Consider the following 20,694-nt stretch of genomic DNA (forward strand, 5'->3'; position numbering starts at 1 on the left):
GCTCGGTTTTTTTGTCAATATATTGTTTTTACAGTCAAGCGTTGCAATACCTTCCAATGCTGTTTTACGAAATGTGTAGGCGATATCAAAAGGGGGCACAGAGAAATCAAACTCAAATCCTGTCAGTTTACTTAAGGTTGAAAGTTTTACCTGTTGCATTTCCTCGACAAATTATGTTGAGACATGAAGTTTCGCTTTCGCTTGGTTGCACTGTAATAAAAAGTTTTATTCACGCAAATCAGCTGATTTTTACACCCTAGGTTGTAGATTGAGTTAAGCTACATTTCGTTACCCTTTTTAGCCAACGCGGGCCAAACCTTAGTCGACACCAGTTACCACAGATTTGATAAAGGAGAATTGCAACGGGTTTGTGAGGAAGTTAAGGGGAGAGACGTCGTTATTGGGATTAATATACTCATTTTTCATAAGTGTAAAGATCATTGTCGTGTCGGTCTGCATTCAGATGGATATGTTAGCAATAAAATATATTGTTTTCTTGCCAAATTTCGTCTCCCTTTAGTGATATATTAAATGTTTTAGACGAATCATTTCTGTCAGCGGTTCTGGAATGCCATCAACGTACAGCTATGCCTATTTTTGTTCGTTTTTAGGCGGTATTTTTATTTGTTCGCTTTACATTCACCTGACTTCACGGCAGTCTTGAGACACAGTTTTTAGATACATGATGATCCCCCGAGCAGTATAAAACCGACATTTTGCCAACTATTTTCGCTTCATTTCACTGGTACCCTAATAGAGCAACTGAAGATAGAGCATGAAATTATAATTTCATATCGCATTTTAAGAATCGATACACCCAGGTTCTAAACTATAGCATCATGGTATTTTTCGGAAAGAATCCGATGAAGGGAAACAAAATGAATACAAATTCTTACCAAGATATTCATGCAAATAAAAAAAAACAAGTACGTGAAACTATACTTCAAAGGGGAATCTAACAAAATCCTCAAAATTATTGCTCTTATCAGTAAATAATTGGTGCCCTCAAAGATAATACATGTGCATTTTCGGAGAAAAAAAATCATACCTGCAATTCACATAAACTGCAATCTCGCTTATGATTGCTTTCAGTTTAAACGGATTATTGGGTACTCTTATGGTATTAAACTGACTGCAAAGCGTCCTTGAAGTCTGAAATATTTGCCAAGTGCTGTTGTATGCGTATGAATGTGTGTATGTCATTGAAGAGTCAACAATAATCGTCATAATGACTCTCTCTCTCTCTCCCTCCTCTCTCTCAGGGTAGTACGCAACTCGAAAATGACAGTGTTATGTTTTTGCTCAAACTTTACTCGAGGAAAATTAATCTCTTTCATTTTCTTGAGTAACCAGCAATAGTTGATGCGCAAAGTTTTGGACGAGAAAAAGAAATCACATGAGATTATTGATTACCTCAGAACGAAATGGAAGCCGTACCTAGCGTTAGCTCTATTAGGGAAAGTAAATTTTCGATTTTCAAGAAGAACAAAACAAGCGGCACCAAACAAAGGAAAGTGCAAACAATAGCGCTAGTGAGGAGGCAAGAACTCCATTTAGTCTGCAGGCTTTAGAATGTAAAAGTAGACGATATAATTATGTATTCTAAAATGCTGTGTCGAAAAGATCACTACGTCAAGTGTGGAGATATTGCCATTATGTTTCTTTGTATAGTCTCACGGTGTTAAGGCATTGCATTAAAAGCCTGAGCTTTGGTTGAAAACCGTTCTAATCCCTTATTGAAAAAGGTACCATGGTGGGCTTTAGTGTATTGTGACTTAATCAGCAGCTTCTCAAAATAATATTAATCCAATAAACGACGCAGTGAGTCTGCAATGAAAATTGTCCATAGTGGTATGCGCTCCGAAATTGAAAGACTTTAAATTTTTGCGAAAATTTTCCTTTGGGAAACTTCCAACCATTTTCACTTTTTACAAATATCCAAGGATACAAATCGACGCCACGATCCAAATTCCTGTTCCAAGGAAACAATGTACCTGAAATTTACCATTATTTGAAATTCAAAACGGCCGCCCTTCCTATGTCAACGCATAGAGTCTACGGTTAACACCATGGAGGAAAATTAAATTTTCAATTTTCACGAAAATTAGACTGCGAAAGGTTTACTACTCTACGAGCTTCAAAGTGAGTCCAACAGGCGCTAGATCAAAGCAGTCTTGTTTAACTTTTAAAGTCTGAATACCTGTCACCGATTCGTATTCTACTTTCAGGTACGTTTCATTTAAGTAAAAACAGGGGTGGCAGCCATTTTGAATTACTGAAAACGGCAAATTTCCGGTAATTTGTTTTTCGAGTAACAAATTTTGCACGGCGAACCATGATTTTTTATTCGTGATTTGGTGAGAGAATGGTTGAAAGCTTAATGGATGAAAGTGTCAGCAAAGGTTTAAGTCTTGAACTTTCGAGGTGCATAGCACCGAAATACAATATGTGGGACCGGTAAGGAGCACTCAATTCAGTCGCTCGGAATATACCCAGCAATCATCAGAGCTATAAAATGGACGTCGGTAGAGTGCTGACTCTGCCGAGGTTCACCGTATATATTTGCTGCGCCGCCACAAACTCGATCATTTTACTGCCTTGTATCATAGCTTGTCGATGATGAACATCTTTTACCACTGTTTGATCTGAAAAAATGCATATAATGATTTACAAAATGTGTTTCGTTTTAAAGGAAAACGGTCGTCGGAACTGCGCCTGTGCGAGTTTCTTGTTTATAAACAATGTATTTCGTGCACGGCCCTAGATGCACCTCATCATCATAGCTGCAATATTTACAGTACACGATGTAGATTATGACAGACATGTTTTAACTTTCATCAATCACTATCGTACTATGGATACAGTGTTTACATTGGTCGTATGGGTCCCATGAGACCTTTGAGCGCTGTTCCGACGACTGTATCCCTTAATTGAGTTTAATGATATTTAGTCGCACTGTTAACTTACGCGCGCGTTTGAAAACTATTTTCAAAGATCACGAATAAATGAGTAAAATACACAGCACTAATCAGACATACGGAGATACACGCATAAAGACGTTGATCAAATGTGTTAATAAATGTACACAAGAAGGAGATTGGTATATCAATGAACTCCAATTAGGGTCACATGGACGTACGCAATGGACTGTAGGGGAAACTTTTAGTCAAATAAAGGTTAACTTATATACCTATGTTCCTTCCGTTTTTGACGATATTGAACAATATGGTGGGGAAGAAATCATACGACTAGAGCATTTTCATTGAAAGCACTGAAGGTATAATGTTTAGGATGTATTGAGGAGGCTTACAAGAACATCTTATCTATCCTTTCAATTCGTCGGCATTTCGAAAAACACTTCTAAGAGAACAAATATTCACAAAAGATAGAACTGTCTTCCACTCATACATGGGATTGTCGACTCTGCGTTTGTGTCTTTAAGTGCACCTTGCTTGACTGATCACGCCCCTTTTAATAATTATTCAGTGAAAAAATATAGTCAGGCAATACTTGAATTTTTCGGTTTTATTGTATTCTCAATACACCAGAAAAGTTTGGTGAGATCACAGATGGTCCTGGTACTGTATTGCAAGAACACATGTTCTTTGTAAAAACGCGACTAATATAGCTGTTATTGACACCATAAGGGCACATACAGCGCTTAAAGTATGGAATTATGGTGTTATTTTATGCGGTGTGAAAGAGCAATGACGTATGCAAATCAAACATTAATGATTTGCATATTAACAGAAGGGGGGTCATCCCATGAATTATGGTGTTCATTCTAAATAGAAGTGTCCAAAACATCTCGCCAAATCTCGTGATGCGTGAAATATAGATCTCGCGAAGCGTAGCAACAAAAAGAAGACGAGAAAAGAAGACAGGCGAAATGATTTTGAATATCAGCGTTAAAGAAAAAGGGACCTCGACGGTTGAGTTCACAATTGATGACTATTCTAGAAACTCACCAACCAACGTCCAAGAGCGGTTGCTGACAATGCAATTATAGTAAAATGTTAATGTTTTGCAAACACTTCCGCCTTGGCAAAAAAAACAACAAACACATAATCAAACACAACCCCGAACAATTGCTTTTCCTTTCGACAGACAGAACACATGGTGAAGGTTTTTTACAATATGAAGATGGGTCGTAAATTAAGCAGAATAACTTCCTGTAAACAATCAGATGCACTGTTCTACACGCTGCAAACTTTTGCAGATGACATCCATGGATTTATGGTGAACCGAAGCTTTATAAGAGTCCTTTACTTTAACTTTACTACAACCGTAGACAGACAGACAGACAGATAGACAGACAGATAGATAGATAGACAGACAGATAGACGACAGATAGATAGATAGTAGATAGATAGATAGATAGATAGATAGATAGATGGATATAGATATAGATAGATAGATAGATAGATAGATAGATAGATAGATAGATAGATAGATAGATAATAGATATAGATATAGCTAGATATTCGGGTTTGTTTTACGCAATGTGCTGTGTGGTATTTATTGTTATACTACAGAATAAATAGGACGCGCCGTGTTCTGCTGATTCAAAAAACCAAGGATATCATGTAATGGCGATACACGCAAAAAATACATATAAAAACGCATATGGAAACACATGAATTTGTATTTGCGTTTGTAAGCACGTGGTCCATTCAAATTCCTGATTTAAACTATAGCGATGCCATTACTTAAGCAGTGCATGGCAACTCTTCGAACGCCCTCAACATGAAGATTGCTTTTATTTTCATAGAGCTATGTGACCTTTACAAACATCAAAGTCACGTCTTAACATGTTGTATCATATAACCATCTTGCAGTATATTCAGGCAAGTTAACGATCACGAGAGGAAATGTCTCCGCATTAATATGTATTACTTTTTTCGAAATACACATAGTTTTGAATATTAACACATTGCAAGTCATTGCTGTCGATAGAGAAAAAGGCGCAATCTGGGCGGAGAGTTGCATAAATACGGTGTTGCCGGATGAAAATAGTTCCAATAGCGTGGTAGAGTAACGTATGGCTGCCAATTATTTTTATCCATTTAATTGTGCAGAACATGTAAAAAATGCTGAACTGTGGATAAATAAATCGAACAGGGTCTTACATCATAGAAAATAAATATTATCAACTTTGATCTAGTATCCAAATTGGAAAAGATATGATTAAAATGGAACGCTAATAAGACATAGTGTATTAGGGTGTCTTTTGGTTTTATTTTTGTGAACACATAAACAATTCGGTGAAACCGGCGGTCCACGCACTTGTAACTCCTTATCGTGTGTCCTCGCCATCGTATGGGATAGTTTCTCTACGCTGTCGTTCCACTGAATTCAAGACAAACACTCACTTTTCAAGTGTTTTGAAATGTCAACTTTTCATATTATTTTGGCTATTCACAGTGACCTGCAGTAAGGTTTATCGACGGAAGCGTTACAGCATGGCTGTCGAATGAAACAAACTTTAGGGTGAGAGCCGTTAGCGTTATGATATTTTGCGTCCCTTTCCGGCATGACTGATGAAATTGTAGGGATGTACTGATACAGTGCCTGAAAAATATCGATTATTTATTTTGTTCTGAAAGCAAGACCTGAAGTCAATTTTCACTCAAATCCGAACTTTCTCGCTTGGAACGAACAGACAGACTTCTTGTCAGCATACAAGGTTCGTTCGTTCTTCTGTATGTGTGTTTGTTTGTTGAGAAAACCGGCTGCAACAGAAAGCAAAATGTTTTACTGTACTTTCCATTTAGTTGAATGTCAGAAAAACTAAATGGGAGTAAACGATAAAACCTGCTACACTCTCTTTACAATTTGTATAAGATCTTCCTTGACAATTCCACTTCGGTCCAATTCTAACGCTGACTAGTGCGTTATTCATGGATAATTCTACCACAGATGGACACAATTTCACCCTCTCCCAATTTACATATGCTACAGTTTTACCACTATTGCAACCATATGCAGTTTGGAGGAAATATTTATAATTGTACACTTGCTATTCCCCCAGCAAAAATTTTCCTTGATAATAGAAAGCCAGTTGAAAAAACAGTTGCAAGAAGGTTTAAAAGGCCAAGTTGAAGATTGAAACGAAACTGAATGAACGAAAAAAGTAGACTTTTAAAACGCAAAAAACACAGATGAATGTTACTAAGAACAATATACTGAGATTTGGATTTCACAGGAAAGAATATTCACACGATGAGGGACGAAGATTAGAAAACAGAAAATGACAACGTTAAATAAATACATCAGGCTGCACCAAAAGACAGGGGGACAGATATCATGGAAAAAAGACAAACCCTCGAAAAAGAGGGGGAAATCATATCTGATGGTGAATGCTGTAAAACAGGCACTGTCTTGAATTTGTTATCCGACGACAATGAACTTCAACGGGAATCCGGGCGAAATCTGCCAATCGGTGATATGTTACTTCCACTACATTGCGTTGCCACGCAAAGACATGTCGCTAGTTGCCTACACTGTCACTTGCACACCGAAACAACAACATTTACGAAATGGATGTCAAATTTCATAAGTTGCCATCTTCATCATTGAACATCACAAGCCGACACATCTCCAAATAGCTTCAACCAGACGGAAGGGCAGTGTTGTCAAAAATAGGCGAGTGATTGGTCCAATCTGGCTCTGTCGATTACCATATTTGGCCGAAATATTCATGAGATCTTATTTGCATGAATCTCGCCATAAAAAGTCGGTTGCATTTTAAACTAGCGCATTCACCTTCCCAGTTTTTTGCAGAAGCGGAGCTGTTTGGCAGGTAAGATAGATCAAAAAAGCTGTTTCAGAAAGATGGGCAAATTATCTGTTGACATCATGCGGTGATAATTTTACGACTTTGATCAACGACATTGGAATCTTTGTCATTGTTAATGAGGGATTCAGTGACTCCACGTTCGATTTTCACGAATCGGAATGCTGCAATATGGCTTGTCGTACTTTCATAAAAGCAGACCTTAAGACAAAAACCGAACGCTTGTGTCGTAGCACAGTCCCTCTATCATAGATAGATGGACCGTGGTCGTAGTGATAATCTTTAAATTATAAAATCGCGCATATAAACAGAACAGAGTCGACAAGAACACTAAGCAAATAAAAATTATAATATAAAAGCCGATCTTGATCCTTCTAAAACTAGTTTTTGAACTTATTGCAAGATATGAAATATTAAATTCTCTACTTTTCATTGAAATGAGCTTTGCGTATGAATGACTCGTAGTTCCCGCTTTGGAAAAGTTAGCACAGTCTTTCTCTATGAAATTATCGTTTCGTTGAGTAAAGTCGTTCATTTTGTTTGTTCACATATTAATTATGCACTTCAACAGGCTGGTACGACATGGTCTGTCAAAGATGACGCTTTACGAATTTTAACATATGGAAACTTGTCGAAAAAATTTTCGTTCTGATAAATCACTTCTTCATCCATTGGCAGTCAGTTACTCCAGGAAAGTTAAAATCATTCGATTTACTCATAAGGAGCACAACGATCATTCAGTTTCTAATTTTAAAGGACGTCCTCTGTTTTTTTTTCAGGTGAAAATTCTTCGTCCTTTTTTGAAAGTAACAGCAGATAAGTCGGAACAATGAAAATACTGGGTTTTATTGCAAGCATCCTCCTCGTAGGAACATGCGTATCAGGTGAGAATAACAATTATTTGGAATATCATATATCGTTCTGTCATAATGTCGGGAAGGGGTAGTCCTTCAGATCTGTTTCATGTTCACGGACACGGTAAAAGGCACACAGGACACTCTCCACATTCATGGCCTGAAAGATAAGACTCACGTGATTCCAAAGATCGTATCGTAGAGGTTCACTCTCTTGTTTCAATGCCTTGGTATTTCAAACCTAAGCTAATAACAGAATGGCCCGACCGCTTGGCATCTCTTTTTAGATGTTGGCAATACGGTTTGAGCGAAAGCAGTTATAGCTTCGAGAATTGGGTCACTGACATACATTGTAAAGAAATTACGCCAAGTTTAGGCGGAAATTATCCATGTTTCCCATAAAAATAAAGACAGAATTCCTCGAATCAAGCAAAAAAGTGAACAAATTGCGCTATAACAAAAGATTGCGGTTTCTCTTCCTTTTCATATTCTTTCGCTCACAATACAGAAATTTTATATTTTTTCCACCCAGCTTTGCCATCTGGTGACTGCAGCAGCGGTGAGCTGAAAGGCAAAATGGCGGAGTTCGCCGGTGACCAGGACAGCTATATGATGCTGACGGACGTGAAGGTTCCCGACCTGGCCAAGGTGTCCTCCTGCTGGTGGGTGCTCTCATTCACCACCGAAGGTAGCACAGCCGACATCACATACTTCACTTACACCACCGGCGACGAGTACAAGGGCTCCATCTTCGCCAAGGACGTGAGAAGCTTCAAGGTCTACTTCAACCGCCTGAGGGCGTACGGCGGCTCCGACTTCGACATCCGCTACGGCGTCTGGCACCACCTGTGCATCGACTGGGCCAGCGCCAGCGGCGACTACCACTTCTACTTGGACGGCAAGATGATGAAAGCTGGCTCAGGATTCAAGCAGGGCGAAGTCATCCAGGGTGGTGGCGTCATCTACGTCGGCCAGTACCTCGCCAAGGCAACCGGTGAATTCTGGGATCCCAGATACTCTTACAAGGGCTACATGGCTGGTTTCAACATGTGGGATGATATCATTACTCCAGAAGAAGTCAAGGTAAATTATTGGTTACAATTGAAAATATCGTCTGCTCTAAAATACGGGCTATCGTTTTGAGACCAACATCTTAGAACCTTAAAGGCCGGGAGTTTGATCCCCGGGATCAAGTTTTTTTAGTCTGTAAAAGCATTATGGAGGTGTCATAGCCTTTCACTTTCCATTGAAATTGTAATCTAGTAAGTAAATATCCTAGCAAGACAATCTGACGCTTGGCACGGAACTTTAAGGTTTCTAAGTACAAGGTATCCTCTTCAATCAAGCTCTTGTTATAGACAATGATATTGATAACTATCAAATACGTTTGCGTGGCGGAGTTAATAATGATATGGTCACGGTTCGATTATCACTCTCATGAAAAATACTAACAAGGTTTAGTCTTATTACTCTTCAACGATATCAAATTTAAGCTGTATGGTTAGAATTGCATTCCATTGACTAATATGGTTTTCCTAGTCGGCAATATTACAAAAAAACTGTACCATTCAGTTCCTGACACTGCGAGATGTTCACCTCACCAAAATAACATTCTGGTTCCCAAAACGTAGGTTTTTTTATGTAACAGCCGGTGTTAATTTGTATGCGCATGTTCACTAAACTCTCAATGGTTCTGGGAGGTCTTTCAACTCCTCGTCATTTTTTACATTCTACTGACAGGCCTTGGCGGCTGGCAGATGCTCAACCAAGTCCTGTGGCAATTTGCTCGCCTGGACTGATTTCGGAGAGGACGATATGATCGGTGTTGAAACGTGTGACACCCCTCTGAAGTGTGGTGAGTGTACAAACTTACAAGCGACGCAGCCTTGGCGGAATTGAGATTAACAAGAATCACATATTTTAACCTTACATACAATGTAACAGGTTACTCGTAGACCCTCATATATATTTACATGATTATTTGGAGGGTGTTTGAATCCCACTTTGAAGAACAAAGATAAATTTTCTTTTCGACTAGCCGTCTTCACCTATTTTTCTATCAATTGGAAGCTATAAGTTAGAAATCGTTGTCAGGGCTAATATATATATATATATATATATATATAATATATATATATATATATATATATATATATATATATATATAAATTTTCTTTTAAAACACAGAACAATTCACAATTTACCACATACTGCTGTTTCTATCATCAGAACCCCGTGTAACAAAATGCGAAGGCGGAGAACTCGCAGGTAAAGTACTCCAGATGGACAACTCTGTTGGACCACATGGCTACGTCCAGTCATTCCAGGATGTTCCAGACCTGAAGGCGCTCACCGTCTGCGCTTGGGGCAAGACCATGGATACCTCGTCAACCATCGACCTCTTCAGCTACCGCCTCAAGGACGCCAAAGTTGGCAGTTTCAGCGTCAGCAACCCAACCAATCTGCAACTCTTCGTCAACGCCGAGGCTGGTAGCCCTAGCGGCGCCGCCATCAACGACGGCAAGTGGTACCACGTCTGCGCCACATGGAGCTCTGACGTCGGTGCTCACCAGTACTTCGGTAATGGCCACCTGGCGGCTTCCGGTAGCGGTCTCATGGCCGGTCAAACCATTCAAGGTGGTGGCGCTGTCCTGCTCGGTGTAAAACAGCGCAAGATGGGAGTCGACCTTGACTGGAAAAATAGGTTCAACCATGAAATTACCGAATTCAATGTATGGGGCTCTGTCCTAAGTGATGATCAGATTTCAGTAAGTACCAGCTGATGCACTTTTTTGTCCCATCCATCCTAATTCTTTTAAACTGTAACAACCATTTTATTGATTGGTCACGACGGAATAAGTCTATGATAGAGTTTATTCCCTATAAATAATCACGTCATTAAACATAAGCCGCAGTTTTTGCAGTTACACGTGAAAATATTTTGTTCGACCAGCCATTCAACATTGTAACAATTTTTCAAATTCTTTTCCTCCTCCTCCTAGAAACTCTGTGCTCCAATGAACGGCCAGTGTGGTGACGTCATCTCTTGGCATTACTTCAAGTTAACCGACCTCTCCAGAGATGTCGCTGTCAAAGATTCAGATGTGCCATACATGTAGTAAGTCAGCTTTTCCTTGCTATCATGTAAATTCCATTTCTTTCTAGCAGATATGATGAGAAGTCTCAGATATGCAATACCTGTTATCTATTGATTTTGTGTACAATTTCTTATATGGCCGGTAATGCTAATTTTATAATTTATTCACAAATTTTTTTTGTAAAGTCAATTATAATTTCTTGTACAACTTCCCAAAGTATGTTGATATACACATTATTAAGCTTTTCAACTCAGCCTGAACATGTGTAAACTGTGTTGTTATCGTTGTCATGTGAATTGTTGTCCGGACTATAAATGAAAACAATAATTGTGCATTTCAGACATGATGACAAGCTAAATAGTTGCTTTCAACAGATTTTTTTGAAGTAGAATAAGATGATATGGTATAAAATTAATTTAACTGTTGCAGACGTCATACACAGAAAAAAGAATCATCGTTTTTATATTTACCTTACGTGTAGACATTGGTAATTTCAATATTCTTATTTTGTTTTTCCCAGAACATTTGAAGATGTCATCGGAGCTCATCAGCATCAATTGTAATCGCTGGCGTTGAGGGCGTTACGTCAGTGTATCAACAACGGGGGAGCCTCACGAAACACAAGAACAAACTGTAGGGAAGAAAATATTTCCGACCATATTGATGACAAATATTCTTGATGAACAAATATACAGTGTTAGTTTAAAATCTTGCAAAGAAGATGTGTTCCGAACCTTTTGTACAATCATTGATGAGAAATCGTTCAATAATGTTTCAATTGTATTATCAAAGTACAATAAAATCCTACAACACGAGACGACACTTTTTAAAATATCTCATACTGTTACGTGTCCCATGAATATCAGCTATTGTCCTGTGTGGCACCCTCTTTAACACTACTGGAGTTATTTTCTGAAGAGTTTTCGGGGTCAAAGGTGACGATCACCTACTTGTTTAGTTTTTCTTGTATCCTCTTAAATCAATATGTTTTAAGTTTTCATAAAAATAATGATGATGTCAAATACAAACTTTCATGTGATACAAGCATTTCTACAAAGCTTTCATGGGGCTTCTACGTCACTCAATTATTTGAAAATATTTCCGATCGTGTCCTTTGTATATACACAACGAAATTCACCTTCCTATGATTGCCTGGTTGGATTTTGGCTTACATTGAAACTCAGAAACAATGTAATTATATGGTTTTAATACAAGCAAATCAAATAAAACTACTGCAAGGAATAAGGTTCTCTGAATTAATATATATTTTGAAAAAAAAGCCTTTTCCGTCTGATTCTGTCAGTATATTACAGGATCGCCTTATTTCACGGTGTTTATCAACATCAACATCTATCGTTTCAGAAGATTTATGATTGCAATTTGCAAGAGATTACTTTTCTCACATTCCTAGCCACAGGGAGTGGGAAAATCGTTCCCACACTCTCAGAAATCGTCCCATACTGTGTATAAATTTTTCGAAAAATCGAAAGGGGTATAGTACACAAGTTTTAATTGGATAATAATCGGCCTTTCACTCCATGAGAGAAATATTGTACGATGGCAAGATGAGTAGCAGTCGGACTGGAACTATAATAGGTAAGTCACAGGCTGAGTGCAATGGCAGACGACAGCATTGTCACGATTTTTGATAATGTTGTACGTCGTTTGTTACAGACTCGCAAAAGATGGTCGACTTTACCAAATAACTAGTAACATAGGCCACTTGGAACATATAGCAAATTTTTACCGAAGCACGTCTCATCTGGAGGAAAAGTTGAGGTCTCAACAGTGAAAACATGCACATTTTTAGTGCGTGATGTGAGAGAAATTCGGGACTATGTGTAGTGACGCGGAGTAATATATTGCAACAATGTAGGAACGTCATTGATACACATAAAATAATTATTCAAAGTTTCCATTGTGAATTTCACACATTTTGGAGAATCTCACACACCAAGGACCTGGGACCAGATTTCTCACACTTGTTGAGGATGTTTTGTCTAACCATCGCCTGCGGCTCGTGTGAGAGAAATAGTTTTACTGACAACTTATGGCTTTATGAACGACGAATATAGAACGTATTTGGCAGAGAGCTACTTTTAGAAAGTGCGGCTGGCCAAATATGACGTTTCGCGACAAATTTCTGCTGGTTGAAACACTAATAGGTTGATCCTTGCACTCAAAAGACGATATCGAAAACATTGTTCTTATGCTGAGAAATTTAAATAACATTTTCTTTGCACCAAGCTAAGGATGTCTTATGCTATCCGATAAATCATTTGTAATTTAAATTCTCTTCATAAACAATAAATAAAATAGCAAAAATGAAAATCAAATACTAGAAACATTTTAACCATTTGGCAACGCGGATGTAAGATCTATATCGCATAGTTCACTTTGCACATCCTTGATAACTATTTATATCTGTCGTCAGGAAAGAGTTGACCATAGGAGTCGTAGCTCGGATGAATGACAATAGAGGGCGCACAATTCTTAGCGGACGTTCAATTACAATACGATTGGAAACGACATCCATATTAGTCTATGCACAAGTATTTGTGAAACACCAAGCTTTAGGCAATCTTTGACACAATCTTCCTTGTCTTAGCATGTGGGTTTTTAATCAACGCATTGGATGTTTAGAAGTCAGGGCAAATATATTCAGTGATGTAACTCTACAGGCCTGGGCCGTCTATACTGCCATTTTAGTAACTTAGCCTTATATAGCAATAACCTTGATGTAAGATTATTATTATTAAAACTATGCAACAATGACATGTTCGGCGTGGATGGAAAACTCTTTGAAATGGCAGTATGATTATCACACACATTTACACGAGGACAAATAAAATACAAAAATCGACGGAAACACTGTGTTTTGGAGGGACGGAATGTCACTTAAATCCCCGGAAAAATTGTTAAATGTAATAATCCTCACCAAATCTTGCAAGAAAAATGGAGTGTCAACAAGTAGCCCTTAGTTCTAACACTAACTTATTAGTAAGTTGCCAAAATGTTTTCATTAACTCAAGTTAGAATGAACTTGGGGACAGATATACAGAACCCTAAAATTCTTACAATTCTTATCTGATCAGACACGTATTTGGGTTCATTTTCAAGCTCTAAAGGTAAGAAATATTTTCAGCTTCTTACTTTTCCGATTCAGTTTGGAAAGTTTTTGAGCAAAATTGTTTCTTTCAATTTCGGGGCGCATGCTTCCTTGTATTTTCATTCGTATGCCCTGCTATGTGTCAGCACATCGCCATGGATATACGTATATGTGATCTATGATTTAAACACAAACTGAGCATTCATTTAAACTGATGTTGTAGGATTTTTGTAGCTTCGTGTGTAGGCTACTAAATCAAAACTGACACTTTAATTTCGATATGACCAGCAATTTAATTACTTACTGAATATTTCACAGATTTTGACAAATATTCAATGACTAAAAAGCAAAAAAAAACAAAAAAACAAAACAGCATTTAAAAACAAAATATGCACACGAGATTTTATTCTCAACATTCCCTTTCTGGGAACGAGCATTCGTGTCAAGTGAACATGAAATTGCACATGTTGTAGTCTATTTTACATTATGCTGGTGATGGGAGTACCTGCAAATAAAAATGCATTTTGCGAGATTTACAAGTAAATAGCAAATCATGACTCGTTGTATTTTACTTAAATCACCATTTCGTCGAGTCTTAGAGAAGAAATTTGAAATGGCGTCACGACGAGTTTCTGCACGACAGTTGCACTAGAGCTAAAGCAACTCCAAACTGCATGAGTTACTTTTCCGTGCGCGCTTGATTTATCCACGACCCCTCAATGGGGGCGCTCGAATGAGGCTAGTGTTTATGACTTGTAACACAGACACACAGCATCAATAAGTATGTGTGGCATGTCACTGTTCTACCAGATGTCATTGCTCATAAAGACAGTTGTGATGTTTTCCCTAAGAGTAGGTTCGTAAAACATGACCTACGCATCTGCCAGCTCCCAGACAATGCCCGAATAATGATTCAAAGGTCTCTTAAACGTCCCCTACCAGTCTACCTACGCCGTACGATGATCTTGACCTTGCAAGCTATTTCCCTCTTTATACCGTCCAGATAAGACAGGGTATTTATGCTTGTCTACTAGACATTTTACTTCCCTTTGAATTCAAACCTTGATTGACGTCGGTAACTTGGGTAATTATTCAAGCTGCCACATATAACTCCATTCTTTATCCCTACCCTCCCCTCCCCCGACCGACTAAAATCAGACCCAGGCACCGACATCCAATACACTATTACCAAAGTGCTTACAAAACTTATATTTTTCGCCTCTCCACTAAGTTAAAAATGTCTACTTGCAGAGGAACAGCTGCTAAGGACCTTTATCACGTGAACTTCTTCATATACCCCAGAGCTTTCCAAAGGTACAGTTCAGATAGTTGCGTTGCTGTGGAGGCCATCGATGCGGAGCGAGCAGAGGCTACCGTGGTATTAGGCATCAATCACCTTTGTGACAACACAAAGACGTCGATTCAGAGCGAGCTGTGGTTATCGTGGTAAAGGTATTAATCACATCTGAGACAACACGAAACAAAGCTTTCCGAGTGACCTGGTTTGACCTGTATGGTTCAATCAATATAATGGCGGCGCCGATACAGCATTACAGCCTAAACCCCTTACTCACGCAAACAAACTTCCGGGAGACTCGTTGACTTGTATAAAACCGTTCACAAGTCTTTGCTCCTGTCTATTCAAGGTCGTCGATTTTGTCTATTACTCACAATTAAAATACGGGTGTAAATACACTTCACATGATTATTTTGCCAATGACCCTTTCGTGTAAGCTCAAACCTATTTGCTATTTAAAAATTATAAAACCAAGCATCAAATAATGTAGCTCCCATACATGAAGGTATGCACTTAGCGGACGATGCAGGCACACTATGACCATTATATTACCATGCCATGTCCGTCGAGCTGAACCACGTGACTTCGTCGCTACAAATACAAGTACTGGTTTGTTTACATGCCCTTGAATATGAATAATAATATTGACAACTCACAGTATCGTAAACATCGTAACTTTACAGCTAAAACGTTAATTTTGATTAGTACAAAGATCATAATCAATCACAAAATAAAAGGGAGCACTTGTTGGCCAAGTTTAGACACATTTTTTTCGAAAAAATCTCAGGATTTGCATAATTTTTACATCGCATGAAAACATATGTGTAATACAAGTTTTGGTGCCCCGTTGACTTTCGCATGGGAAATTTTTGTCGCTTTTGACGGTTTTCTTGGGTTCGTTGATAATATAAAGGAAATAACAGACTTCGCCCTAACCATTAATATTTATGTATGGGCGGGGGCGACATGAGGGCAAAGGTTTGAGAGGAAAGCCAAAAATTAACGGGTTAATTTTTTGGCTTTTCTCTCGTCCTTCCCCATAAATAGCCGTTAATGGTCCGGGTGCCCCTTCTATTTCTCTAATGGTTCTGCAGTTTGAAAATGTGATGTCTACAATGGATGTCACAGATTGGTCTACCCGGGAAACGTTAACTTTAAAACACGATTTGAACTAATTTGGGATAATTGGATGGTGAAGTAATGTCGGTTTAATCTGCAAATGTGGGTTCATCTGCTTTTGATTTTAAGTTACATACTTGTTTTTATGAGTAATTTGTAATATTGCAGCATTCAGCTATACGGCACCTAACACTTTTTAGAAATTTGAAAAATATGAATATCCAATCAAGTCGTGTTTTATTATGACCAATGACAGATTACCTTGCGAGAGAGTTACTGGCGGCCTTGAACGTGAGGCTTATTTTATGTAACACGATATTTAATTCTACGTTATGATATCAGCTTCGATAATTGACGTTGTAAATTTATGTCAAAGACAGACACAAATATAAAGTTAATTGTCATGAAACGGTTGAGAACGATGTGAAGATGCTTCTCAAACTTTTTTATTAATATTTCGCGTTTATAACACAGTTACGCCTCTAAGTCGACTTTTGACACCTTCGAAAAACCTAAACACCTTCAAACAAAGGCAAACATTTTCAAGAGTTACTAAATTAGTTTCATATTCGAAAATTTGCCAAGTGTCGATACTCGTGATACCGTTTACGTTATGTAGATTAGACCTTTTCGACCAGTCGGTTTTAAAGTTGAAAAGAGGAACTCAGAATTACATCAACTATTCACGTCATCAAACTTCCGTGTGAATATGAGAAATAGTCCGATTCTATGGTGATTATAATTCCAATTTCAGAGCATTTCAATGCTCATTTTTTGAATCGTCTTTTTACAGATTCGGAACAAGTCGAAATAATATTTGTCATGTATATATTCAAATTTTATTCTATTATCGTCTTATTTCATTGATAAGACACATTCCTAAGCGAAAGGCATCAGTCTAGAGTAGTCGACCAAACATTGCGTTGAACTTTAGATACTCAAAGTAATTGTGAATCCAAAACTTACGAGGGAAGTTGCAATGGCCGATATGGCCTGACACATTGAGTTGTTTTAGCTTATTAGTAAGTAAAATGCAATAGCCTATTTTATTTTAAAATTACAATCAAGAGATTTACAAATAATAATATTTCCACGAGAGCTAAAATATTTTGCGACCAATTTACAGTTCCATGATTCTAAGAGTTGTACGTACGTTGTCACGGTTCTATAAGGGACTCCGCATGACCTACAATGTTTGAAATGCAGAAAAATAAACTTCACTAGTATTGCACAATTTGGCACAGAGCACTTCTATCTCTCTCTATATCTATCTCTCTGTCAATCCATCCATCAATCAATCAATCAATCAATCGATCAATAAAGGAGGGTGTTTCCAAGCTCAGATGAGGTAGATGATGCCCGCTTACGTCAAAAACAACACTGACGCATGCGCGGACCGGAATGTAAAAAAGATGTCGTGTGCGGCGATAGAAACGATAGTCGAGAAATTTCTAGGTTTATCCTACTTTCTGAAGTAGAACTGAATGCTCTGGTGTCCAACAAGAACTCGAAACGGACGAAAACTATAATCAATGGTGCATTGAACGTTTTGCAGAGAATTGCGATCCTGTTTGGAAAAACTTTTCTGAATGAACCACTGCGACATATTACATGCGACAAGTTTTGTGTATGGTACATTCTTATGCATAACTGCGGATAAGATATGTTATAAAACACATGTTGACTGGCCATGAGGGCAACAGCATATGTCTTTAACCCCTCGGGCCTGTGAGTCACCCCCAAAAACAGATTGTTTCCCTCGGCCTACTGCCTCGGGAAACGTCGTTTTTGGGGTGACTCACAGTCCCTAGGGGTACAGACGTATGTACGTTGCCCATATGGCCAGTCAATATGTGTATACTATTTGACCATCTTCTTGTTTACTACTGTGATTCACCGTAAAAAGCGTGCATAGTTTTACTTACCGAAATTGCAACCAAATAAAGTTAAAAACTGTTAATGTAGCCTGTGGTTCGTTCATTTACAAGTAAGAGAAACTTGTTCTTAAAGTTGAAGCTCTTTTCTGTCAGCTGTAGTTTCAAAGTGTTAGAGGTTCCTCAATGCATCCAAAATAATTTGAGCATGTCGATTAGATAATTGACATTCAAAATGACCTCCAGGCTTGTGTTATCTTTATAGGAAACTGTGAAAATAAACATTCAGATTTTCACAAACTAGCCCGGCGAGAACTTTAATAACTCAAAGCTTTAAAGTAAGCAACACATATTACCTACAGGAACCGCATCTTCAAGATATATACTGTAGCCTGTGGGAAACGTGGCAATGCTTTTGAGATCTCCACGAGGAGATCGGCCATCAAACGCGATGTATTCATATGTTGATGGCCATCAAAGAATACTTTCATTCTGTTGCAACGTATAAGCCAGAATTTAAGGTATAGACACACGTTTAATGCATATTTACAGAGATTTTGGTTTTATTTCAAAATTGGAGTCCGTACCGTATGACCTTTACACGAGGGAAAATGTCGAGACAATACTTTAAAAAGAAATGCTTAAAATACTAAAAAAATAGACTTTTTGAGAACTAGCGTACTGTTATATTCGGTTGTCTTAAGCGTGTACGGATTAGTTAGGATAGGGACGCAAGGTCAACAGATTATGTTAATTTTTCTGATCTTGTCCGGGCGCGCATGCGCATACTTTTCACTGTCCTGTGTGCGTGACCTTAATAATAATATAATAATAATATAATAATAATCTTTTAACATCGCTAATAACTTTGCATTAAAATAGAAATTAACATTTAATCAACAGAAGTCAGAAATGATGTACTTTGGAAGAAAATTGCATACAAAAGATACAGTTTGGAAATTAGGTGATTTAATATTGAAAAAAACCAATTCATATAATTATTTAGGCGTGACTATCACACAATCATTAAAAGATCATAAACATTTAATATGATTTACAAAAAAGGAATGAAATTGATTGCATACTGTAAATCACTCATTAATCATCATAATAGTTTTAAACCGTTTTGAATATGGTGATGTCCTATGGACCAATATTGTTTTACCATCAATCAGTTATGGAAGCAGTGTATGGTTGTTACAAAGTAAGGAAGGCGTTAGAAAATTAAGGAGTTTACAATACCAATTTGGAAATTTCTGTTTAAAGAAAATAAAAACGTTGCCAGCTCTGCAGTTTTAGGTGATCTGGGCTGGATGGATATTCACAATTTGCTTGATAGAGCACTTGTAAATTACCTAGATAGATAGCAAAAAATGGACAATGATAGGTGGACCAAAGTAGTCTTTATTGCACTTAATAAATCATATCAAAGTAATGATAAGTTGGTATGGAATTGGCCAAAGTATGTACTTGATATTCTCATTGACAATGGATTAGATCGTCCATATCAATTAGACCCTCCAATGAATGCAAGATGGCTGACTAGTTTCAGAACAATCAATAACCATAATGTTTTGGTTTCGTTCAAACAAACCATTGAGAATATGAAATCCTTGCAACACTATTCCTGGATTAAAAAAGATAATACACGAGAAAATTATGTGAATGATCCTCAAGATCATCATGGTGTTTCTTTATTTTTTTAAATTAGAACAAACTCTATCGACCTTGAAGGATATAAACTCAACTGGGCAAATTATAAAGGTAATGGAAAATGTAAACTTTGTTGTGATGAAAAGAAGATACTTACCACTTTCTTTTACATGTAATTACTTCACTGATAAGAGAAATTCATTTTACCTGCATTTAAATGAGGTGTTTTCAGAATTTGGTAACAGCACTGTTATAAATAAGTTCCACTCTGGGAGCTTGAATTTTAGGTTCAATATTTTATTTAGCAATACCTTGTGGGAGATAAACTACAACTTGGGAAAAAATGTCCTCAAAATTGACCAAATCATACATAAAAACTCTCTGGAATATGAGGAATACTGCCTTAAATACTCAACATTGATTTGTATTTAAAGATGGACTCTTTTTCCTTTGTGGATTCTGTTTGTTTGTGTGTGTTTGTTTTGTACTTAATGACACTGCTTTTTCTGCAGTTTTTGCTTTTTAAACCGTTTCAAAGGTAATTAAATAAATAAATAAATAAATAGATATAATGGCTTCCGTGGTGACAAGCGGAAAGGCAGAGACGCATAAAACGTAAGCGTGGTCGTAAGAAGAGAGTAAGTAAGATCATGGACCAGGCTACCAGAACAAAACTAAGATTGTCTGACTTAGGTTCGTACTATAGCAACGTAGCAGAAGATGAGATGTCGGACACGAGTCTTTCTTCCGACGACGAAGCTGGTTGATTATCAGACTTTCTCCACCGAGGTAAATTCTCCAACGTGAAAGTCAGCGACAGAGTCTGTCTACCACAGTACGCTCATTCCGATCCGAAGGTCGGCGATAAGTGGACAAATTTGTGAAGGAAACTGG

At 37.8% G+C, this 20,694-nt stretch overlaps 1 protein-coding gene across 1 annotated transcript; it reads left to right on the forward strand.

Moving 5' to 3' along the window:
* The first annotated feature begins 6,745 nt into the window (after positions 1-6,745).
* Positions 6,746-11,563, forward strand: LOC139129441 (sushi, von Willebrand factor type A, EGF and pentraxin domain-containing protein 1-like). Its single transcript, XM_070695071.1, has 7 exons — positions 6,746-6,802; positions 7,576-7,680; positions 8,183-8,733; positions 9,391-9,505; positions 9,880-10,418; positions 10,653-10,768; positions 11,269-11,563. Coding segments are annotated over exons 2-7 (1,377 nt in total). The 5' UTR covers positions 6,746-6,802; positions 7,576-7,625; the 3' UTR covers positions 11,270-11,563.
* Positions 11,564-20,694: the final 9,131 nt, after the last annotated feature.

Source organism: Ptychodera flava, chromosome 3 (assembly GCF_041260155.1).
Source record: "Ptychodera flava strain L36383 chromosome 3, AS_Pfla_20210202, whole genome shotgun sequence".
NCBI lineage: Eukaryota > Metazoa > Hemichordata > Enteropneusta > Ptychoderidae > Ptychodera > Ptychodera flava.